Source organism: Chaetura pelagica, unplaced genomic scaffold (assembly GCF_000747805.2).
Source record: "Chaetura pelagica isolate M959 unplaced genomic scaffold, ChaPel_1.0 scaffold64, whole genome shotgun sequence".
In the NCBI taxonomy this organism is placed as follows: Eukaryota; Metazoa; Chordata; class Aves; order Apodiformes; family Apodidae; genus Chaetura; species Chaetura pelagica.
The window spans coordinates 367,724-377,182 of NW_009952885.1; the positions used below are offsets into that span (position 1 = coordinate 367,724).

The 9,459-nt window shown below is 56.1% G+C and overlaps 2 protein-coding genes across 2 annotated transcripts in view; both read left to right on the top strand.

Annotated features, from left to right (window-relative positions):
- CAPN15 (calpain 15) overlaps positions 1-6,128 on the top strand; it is an 82,794-nt gene extending 76,666 nt beyond the window's left edge. Inside the window, exon 12 of the mRNA XM_009995453.1 lies at positions 6,083-6,128. Coding sequence (XP_009993755.1) covers positions 6,083-6,128 — 46 coding nt within the window. The remainder of the gene's footprint in view (positions 1-6,082) is intronic.
- Positions 6,129-6,218: 90 nt separating this feature from the next.
- The window catches only part of PRR35 (proline rich 35), a 20,273-nt gene continuing 17,032 nt past the window's right edge, over positions 6,219-9,459 (top strand). The window contains exons 1-2 of the mRNA XM_009995454.1: positions 6,219-7,840; positions 8,857-9,455. Of these exons, the coding sequence (XP_009993756.1) occupies positions 6,219-7,840; positions 8,857-9,455 (2,221 nt within the window). The remainder of the gene's footprint in view (positions 7,841-8,856; positions 9,456-9,459) is intronic.

Here is a 9,459-nt window from a genome sequence, read left to right on the forward strand (position 1 = left end):
CTTCCTTCCTTCCTTCCTTCCTTCCTTCCTTCCTTCCTTCCTTCCTTCCTTCCTTCCTTCCTTCCTTCCTTCTCATTCCTATCCCCAGTGCATTGAAGGAGTGTGAACTGTCCCAGGATAGAAGGAGAAGGTTTCTAAGCACTGGTGCTGAGGAACTTGACTGAAGAGGGTTGGGAAGGTCATGGAGCCTTCTGAGGCACCAAGGGGTGACAAAATACACCTTGTTGTGTGACAGAGCTCATTGCTTTGCAGGAAGGTGGCAGGTGTCTGTACCCAGCCTGGGGACCTGGGTTACATCAGGGCAAAGGAGATGATTTAATGACTATGTCCACATTGAGGACCTTCACATGGCTTGGTCTGTGGTGGGAGGAAGAGGTGGATTTTGGGAACCAGCACAGAGCTGAGCCCCACATTGCCCTGCTTGGACTGCTGCCTGTGTGCCATGGCATGTGGGAGGGGATGGGCCTGGGTGACCAGAAGGAAGGGGCTTCTGGAGATGAACCACCAGTTCCAAAGCTCCAGGTGGAAGGCTGAGAGGGCATCTCCCAGGGCAGGTGGTCACAGGACATCATCCTGGGTTGTCAGACCAGCAAAAAGACAAACCTGTAAGAGCGGGAAGAAACTTCAGTGGTCTCAGAAACTAGAAGAAGTGATGGAAATTTTTCATGTGCAGCATATCACGTCCAGCATGAAGGTGGCCACATCAAGCCCCCTTCCAGCCCCTGGGAACAGGAAGGATAACACTTTGGACCTCCAGGAGCTCTGCCAGTCACAGGTGTGACACAGACTTTACAACACACAGCTGGGCTGTACCTTCCTGTTCCAGTCCCAGATACTTCTCAAGCCTAGTCAGGTTTCCTTCCAGATGTTCTAGCCCTGCTCACCATGCCAGCCTTGGACACCCTCTCCTCTGCCTACCTTTGGGTGCCAGCCATGCTGCTGGTCCTCCTGGCTTGCACACAGCCACTTCTCATCTATCCAGCTGCACATTTTCATTTGGAGACTGATGTTGCCTTCACAGATCTGGAGGTCTGTTCACGATTAAGCTCTGTGGCTGGGAGCCTGTGGTCTCCTGGGGCTCTATTAGCAGGTAGAAGTGGAGGTAGAGGAAGATGGAAGCTCCTGTAGTGGGGCCAGGCACAAGCTTGTGCAGGTGGCTGATATAATGTGGAGAGACAGGCTTACATCTCCTCACCAGGTCCTGCCTCTTCCCCCGAAGGGCTTGCAGCAGGAAAGGCTGTGGGAGGAGAGCCCTTCGTGGTGGAGGACCCTGGCATCTCTGGGAAGGAGCCTGGAGGCGGTGACGGCCTGATCTCATCTCCCAAGGAGCCTGTGAGTTGTGTTGTGTGTGTCACAGGCAGGAGACGGTGACTCCAGCCCATTGTCACTCGGTTGAACGCTCAGCACACGAGTGCTTCTCATAAGGATGCTGGGGTTGCCCCGGGGAGTCTTCAGGCTAACTGAGCTTCAGGGAGAGACAGCTGCTTTTTGGGAATGGAGGCTGGAGGCAGAGGTGCTCAGGAGAGGTCAGAGACAGCGAAATGCTTCTTGAACAAGTGCACAGATGGGAGAAGATTTGGACCCACAATTAGGGAAGACTTGCGTGGGTGAAGGTGCTGCAGCTCCAGCACACAGCAGGGACCCAGCTCATCATCTGGCCTGAAGGACACCCCAAGGCTGGGCAGGACATCCCCACAGCCCAAGCTTCCAAAGACAGCAGTGCTCACAAAGATGGAGCCACTTCATGCTTTGGGGCTGCTGGTGCACCAAAAGCTGCCTGTGAAGAGCATGTGAACTTTCCCAACCCAAAACTCCAGATCTCTCCAGTGCTGGAACACTAAAGATTGGGAACCCAAATGCTACCAGATTTTTAGAGCATGACTGTGAATTTAACTTGCCCTCAGGATGTGAGGCACATGGTTTGGTGACCCCACACACGGAGACATGCAACTGGTGATGAAGAACCCTCTGGGCAGCAGAGCCACGCTGAGCTATGGGATGTGGGTCACAGCCCCTGGGCCTTGCTCACAAAGACATGGTGGGTGGGCAGACGTGGAAGGACTGGCAACTTGGGGCAGATGGGAAACCCCAGGCCTTTCTGAAGACATTATGTGGCTCTGTGAAGAGGAGGGATTTTGGTGCAATAAGGGAGCCCGAGTCAAAGGAAAGCACATCTGGAGGTGGGAGTAGCTTCAAAGCTCCTGATGTCAGAACTCCCCAAAGGTGGAGGCAGAGCAGTTCAGCACTCAGAGAGTGAGGTTCAGGAGATTCAGAGCTCCCAGGCCCCACTTATCTCCTCTTGCAGCTGCTTTGCCATGGCCAATTGCCCTCGTCCAGCCTCCGTGAACGCTTAAAAGCTCAAATCACACAACCCCAGGCTACGAAAACAAAAAGGGACCCAATAGCTCCTAATAGCTGGGCAGGCCTGGGGCACGCAGGGAAAGTGGTTTGCATTGATCAGTGGCTCCCACTGCCACCCATGCCCTCCCCACTGCCACCCATCCCCCCACACCCTGCCTGGCTGGCTGCTGGTGCTGGGGAAAGAGGGATAAATCCCCATGGGAGGCACCAGAGCTGGAGAGCTGGGGTAGTGGCAGCAAAAGGATGGTTTGTGGGGTTGGTGTGAGATGCCACAGAAAAGCCACCACCTCCTACTCCCCTCTGCACTGTCCTGGCCAGCAGGGTCACTGGGATGGAAGCTCTGGTGGTGGCTGCAGATGATGCCATACTGGGACCACACATACTGGGGTGATGCTGGCTCCAGGAGCATGAGAGACCTGGGCAGCCCTGCAGGTGGATGGGTGGGTGTGTAGGGGAGAGTTGTCCCTGCAGGTGGGGGGGAAGAGTTGTCCCTGCAGTTGGTGCTGGGCATGCAGGGGACTGCAAAGGAATTCCCAGCTCTGCAGGGGAGGACCAGCTCATGAGAGACCATGGGAGCCCTCAACTGCAGCCTAAGGTGTGAGGCAGAAGGTTCAGCCCAGCATCACTGAGTGGAGGAGAATATTAGTGCCTTTCCCAAGCACCCTCCTCCGTGCCATGTCCTGTGGCCATGTGGGAAAGCCCCCATTAGAGATAGGGGCTTCATTCCAGCCGGAAAACTCTTGGGGGTCTGCCAGAGAAGACATCAGGGCAGGTCCACAGGGGCAGAGCTTCTCTGATGGCCAGACAGTCTGTGGAAGTCTTTGAACCAGACTGCACTTCAGCAGAGCCTTCTTGTCTCTCCCTCCCCTGAGTGGTGGGCACAGGTATGTCTGTGTAGGGGTGGAGATGGCTGTGCTGCTGGGTTGTATCGATAGAGGAAACCCACCAGCCTGAGCCCCTGGCTGCTGGAGAGCAGGAGGAGGCTCAGGGAAGAGGAAGAGGTCTGGAAGGGTTTGTCCAGCTTCAGCCTGGAAAGGAGATAGTGAAACAGGGATGTGATGGTGAAGCACATGGCTGGAGGGTGGGCAGGGACCGTGGGCACTGCCTCCTTCAGCCAAAGAGCTGGGGAACTTGTGGAGACCTGCAGGCTTGGGAAGCTGAAGGAAGCTCTGCATGGTGTGCTGGGAACTCCCAGGATGAACTTTTCCACAGCTTCAAGAGAAGCTGATGCAGAATCCGGGGGGTCACAGCCCCATGCTGCCCATGGCGGCACCAGGAACTGCAGGGACACACTGGGATGGCCGAGGGGTGAGGGAAAGGGGAGCAGCACCAGAGATGCTGCCCTACGTCCTGGGCACCTGCCTCTGGCTGTGGTGAGAGCCAGGAGCTGGCTGGAGGTTGGATGTGGAGCCCCTCGGCTGCCCTGGTGGCTGCCAGTGCTGCTCTGCATCCCCGTGCCCGCAGCTCTGCCTGGGACCAGGATTTTTACCCTACTGGAACACCCGAGAGTTCCAGCCTCTTTCCCGGCCATTTCTCCCTCCATCCTTCCCTTTGTCTCTCCCTCTCTTTCCTCTCCCCTCGCCGCTCAGCTCCCTCCATCTGACCATGTCCCCCCCTTCCCCTCGGGGGTCCCGGGGATGCAGCAATTCCCAGGCACAGGTGCAGGGTCCCGGCCCCCGCAGCTGGGTGCCCACTGGAAATAATGGGTTGTGGCAGAGAGAGACTCAGCAGACCACGAAGATCTGCTGGTGCGGGAACTGCTCAGCAACCAGGAGCCCCAGCGCTTGGCTCCCGGCTCCGCGGGCTCTGATCCGGCCCTGGAGATGCCTCCACTTGGCTGGAGCCTTCACTGCTTTTCCCTCTTCTCCATCCCCCCCGTCGCTGTTGGTCTCCGCAGGGTTCAGGAGGGGAGAGCAGCCACGGGATGGTTCCCTGCTGTCCCCTGTGCCACCGGGCACGGAAGGGGAAGGAGCTGTGCAGGAGGAGGATCAGGCGTGCAGGAATGGAACAACCAGTTCCAGTCTCCCAGCAAAGATTTAATCTGCCTCTGGCGTAGGAACAGCAAATGTTTGTTCAACTGACCTGCAAACAGGAGGTGTGCGTGGCAGTGGGACCTGCTCCCTGCTCAGCTCCTCTTTGTGTCTTCACAGAATCCTAGACTGGTTGGAATTGGGAGGGACCTTAAAGATCATCTAGATCCAGCTCCACTGTCATGGGCAGGGACACCTCCCACCAGCCCAGGTTGCTCCAAGCCCCATCCAACCTGCCCTTAAACACTGCCAGGGATGGGGCAGCCACAGCTTCCCTGGGCAACCTGGGCCAGGCTCTCACCACCCTCAGAGTGAAGAATTTCTTCCATCACAGGGGTGTGGAACTGGATGAGCTTGAAGGTCCCTTCCAGCCCAAAACAGTCCGGGATGCTGTGATTCAGTCCAGCTCTGTATCAGCTTTGGTGCATCAGCTTTGGACCATCTTGGTCAGCTCTGGCTCTGCAGCACCCCAGGAGGTGACAAAGTCTGGGGCTGCAGGTGGGTTTTTCTTTCATTCCCTGCCCTCAGCAGTGGAATTGTCCCTGGGCTGGGGCCGTCCCAGGGGGGCTTTGGCTGGATGGGCAGGTCACCTGGGAGCTTCAATGTCACCTCGAGGTGGCTTAGCTTTAGTAGTGTTTGTTTTCCTTTTCCTCCAGGGTGGCTTGACAGGAGAGGGTTAATGGTGAGGCCAGCGTGTATGGGCACAGCAAGAGTGTGTGGGCAAAAATTCCACCACGAGTTTAAATCCCAAACGTGAGCTCCACACTGAGGTCTCAGCAGCTTTGCTCCCTGGGGTCAGGAGGTGCCCACAGAGCAGAGCCACCCCTGTGAGGGACCAGCCCTCAGGGTCTGTGGTGGGAAGTGGTGTCACAACACCATGGTAAGTCCTCCAACAACACCAAAGGACTGCCTGACACCTGAGGAAATAACAGCCTGTGTGTGGAGACCAAGAGAGAGAGAGGTAACGATGGAGGAGCAGAGGGAGCTGAGGTCCACTCTGGTTGTTCAGTCCTGATACAACTCAACCACAGTTACCCATCCTTGTGCAACAATTGCCTGAAGGAAACAGGCCCATAAAAGGAGGAGCTATGGGGTGGGCTGGGGGAGCTTCACTGACACCAACCCTCCTCCCTTGGCCAGAGCCAGGACTGGTGATTTGCTGTTGTCTCTCTCTTTAGCTTTTCTTCTCTCTCTCTTTTCCTTCCTAAAATCATGAAGTAACTCCAGCCCTACTGTGACTTCTCCCAGCTTGGGCAGCTTGAACATAAATGTATTGTGGCTTTTGTAACCAAAGTATCAGCTTTATCATAGAATCATAGGATCATAGGATCATAGGACCATAGAATCATAGAATCACCCTGGCTGGAAGGGACCTCGAAGATCACGGAGCCAGAGCATATATATAATAACCAAAGTATCAGTGTTCCTTCTATGGTTGTAGTTAAAGCTGATGTTAAAAAACAGGCCTTGAGAGTCATTTCACCTTCATCCAATGAAGGGGCATCAGATGATTGAGCAGCTCCTCAGACCACAACATTTTAATCACTCTCCTTGGGAGGGCTGGGTCTGAAGCTAAGGTTGCATCCAGCCACACCAAGGCTCCTCTTTGAGGAGGAGTTTAGAGAACAAGGGGGTCCACTCTGAACCTCCCTGGGTGGACTGATCCAGGCTGTGACACCCCTCTTCCCCAGGGAGCTGCTGACACAGCTCACCAGCTCCATGCTGTTCTTCTTCTAGGGCACGTTGTGGTTCCTGGAGAGGTGCAGGAAGACCCAGACACCGTGAGCCTCCATACCCACGGGGAGCCATCTCCAGGCACTCACCACCATGTCCAAGGACGACGTGGGCTGCAAGCTGACCTCAGTCTACAAGCACAAGGAGAGGAAGCCAAAGAAGCCCCACTACATCCCCAGGCCGTGGGGCAAGCCGTACAACTACAAATGTTTCCAGTGTCCCTTCACCTGCATGGAGAAGTCCCACCTCTACAACCACATGAAGTACAGCCTGTGCAAGAACTCCCTCTCCCTCCTCATCGAGTCTGACTGGCCCTACAAGAAGGGCAACCTGCTCCACCCGGAGCTGCGGCTCCTGCAGGCGACCGAGACCTCCCGCCTGCACGGGCGGCGGGACGAGCAGGAGACCTGTGACCCCTCGGCCACCTCAGGAGGGGCAGTCAGGACCAAGCAGGGCTCTGGCAGGGATGGCCACGAGGACAAGTCAATGTCAGGGGTGGAGATCCTGCCTGCTGAAGGGGCTGGTGAAGAAGGTGGCCCGTTTCAAGAGGAGGAGGAGGAGGTCGCTGGGCTGTTGAGGGAGATGGACGCAGGGGAAAAGAAGGAGAAGAGCGAAGAGGCAGGTTGCCAAGGAGACCCAGCTGAACCAGAAGTGAACACTTTGGTCTTCGGTTTCAAGAACAAGAGGGACAAGCCTTGCAAGGAGGTGGAGCCTGACTTCATCATCACAGATGTCTTCTCCCTCAAGAACCATGTCATGAAGAGCAGGGAAATGGCGTCTCCAGACCTGGATGCTAAGCCAAAGCATTGCAAAGTGCCAAAGAAATGCCTGGCCAGCAGCGGGATCCTCATGGAGCAGTGGAAGCTGGTGGCAAATGGGCAAAGGAGAAACACACCTGAGTTCTCCCCACCTTGTACTGACAGCAACATCATCCCCTGTTACCCCCCTCCAGCCTACGGTGACTACCATGAACCTCAGGGCCTCAACCTCTCACTGCTGGGTATTAACTACCCATTAAACCCCAGTCTCTTCTCCTACCTGAGCCCCACCATGGCCAACAGTGCTACCACGCACCCACACTTGGCTCAGCTGCCCTTCCTGGCCTCCACAGCCCAGCTGATGCACCCCCATGCCTCCCACTTCCAGCCTCTGCAGAGCCCTGAGCGCCCAACCTTCCTGCCCCGCTTCTACTACCCCCTGCTCTTCGAGCACACCTTCAGCTCCACGGAGAGCAAGATGTCACCCAGCAAGCCAGAAGCCCAGCAGCTGGTGGGCTCTGTCCTGCCCACACCACCCCAAGCCAAACCTCCCAGTGAGCCAACCAAACCAGGACTCCTGAAGGTACCAGTTCTGAAGACGGGTTTTCCTTGGTCCAAAGGTGCCAGAGAGGAGCCAGCTTCAGACCTTGGCCACCCTGCCATGATGGGGCAGGAAGAAGAGGAGAAATGGCTGTCCCAGGAGAAGGAGAGCAACCCAGCTTTGGGCCTCAAAAACCTACGCAAAAAGTCAACCACCGACATCTACCAAAACATGGTGGGGATGAAAGATGGTACCTTTGCCTCCAGCAGTGTCCAGAAGACAGATTTACCAGTGGTGACCTGTCTGGAGACCAGCAGCCCTCCAGGCAGCTCCTTGAAGAGGAAGTTCCCTGCCAACGGGCTGGATTTGGTAGGACCTGAAAGGTTGATGCCTGGAAAACTCAGCTACCAGAGCAGGTAAGGTGCCCATGATCTCTTTGCCTCTTCCCCACATTTAGTTGCTCCTAAACATCATCTTCACACCCTGTTGTGTTACTGATCCCTCCACTTGCCTCTAAACCATGAGATGAGTCTCCAAAAGGCTGAGCAGATTCCAGGCTGGTGGCCCATACCCACTCAGAGCAGAACCTGAGCAGCTTTCAGGTGCCCCCAAGCACTTGGGCTATCCCCACTCCTTGTCCTTCACTTTCCCCTGTTCTCTACAGAGCCAGAAGGGGTGTGTGGATGGTGAGGACCTGCACTCCTCCAGCACCAGGGAATCTCTTGGATCCCCAGACATCCTGGGGTTGCTGGAACTATCACTGCCTATTTTTAAACACATATATTTGCATTCCTTTGATTTGCCTTCTGGTTTCCAAGCCCGGAGGGAGGGCCAGGTTTCCAGACATTTCCTTCTACCCGGGGCTAGAATGTGCTCAGCTCCTTTTATCACCCTCACAGCTCCTCCCCTGGTTGTGCAAGTCCAGCTGTGGCTCCAAGAAAAATGTCACTGTAAAACCTGCCTTTGGTACCTGGAGGAGCTTCCTCTGGAGCAGCTCTCCATGGGTTTCTATCTCCACCTGCTTCTTCCCTGCTCTCAGGCTAGTTGGAGAGATCACCCCAGCTGGGCCTTCAGGATGGTGGGATGGTTATTTCCATCAGTGTTCTTCAGTAGTGCAAGAAGGAGAATCCAGGGCTGGCCAGCTGAGGTGGGATCACTTACCAGCACCATCTCCCCAGACTGGTCTCTACTCCTGTTGGTGGGTGTCACAAAATAGCTTGTGTCAGGGTCCACCCACCTTCTAGAGGAGCAATGCAGGTCCAGCCAGGGCTCTGGGTGCTCAGACCAAAGCCTTTCCTGGAAGGGTCTCATGCTGGCAGCAGAGAGTGGAGGAAGCCTGTTTGAATCTGACAGTGCTGGCCCTGGACATATTCCCAAGAATTTTCCCATCTCTGTCCCTGCGGACTTCACTGCTTCCCCTTCTTCTCTGCAGTGCTTCAAGGACCAACCCCAGCCATAGCCCCAAGGCCCTGGACCACTGGCACATGGAGGTTCTCACAGGCCAACCTGAGGGACTGGAGAGGGGCAATGACACTGAAGTTCTTCCCTCTGTGGGTGCTGGCCTGGACCAGCTCTGCAGGCAGAGCAGACCCCAAGAGACTTCTGCCACCATGACAGACTCTGAGGCCACAACCATGCTCATTGGGGACCTGTCCAAAACCTTAGAGGAGTACCAAGAAGTGGAGAAGAAACTGTCTGATCTTGCAAAGGAGGACACCCCTGGGCAAAAAGAGCTGAGGGACCAGCTGGTCAAAATCCGCAGGGAGCTCTTCCACATCCACCAGGCACTGGAGAAAGCCACCAAGCCCCACGAGGGGCCGCTGGACCTCTCGGTGAAGAGATCTGAAGGTCTGGAGAAGGTCCAGCCGGCCAAGAAGGAGCCCAGCAACGCGAGCCTGGGAAGCGAGAAGCTCCAGGGCAAAGACCCCCCCAAACGCGCGGCCGGCGAGGGGGCTGGAGCCGGGGAGGGGCTGCCCGGCTGCTTCCTGGGGGCTCAGGACAAAACCATCGACCTGCTGCTGGAGATGAGCCGCTC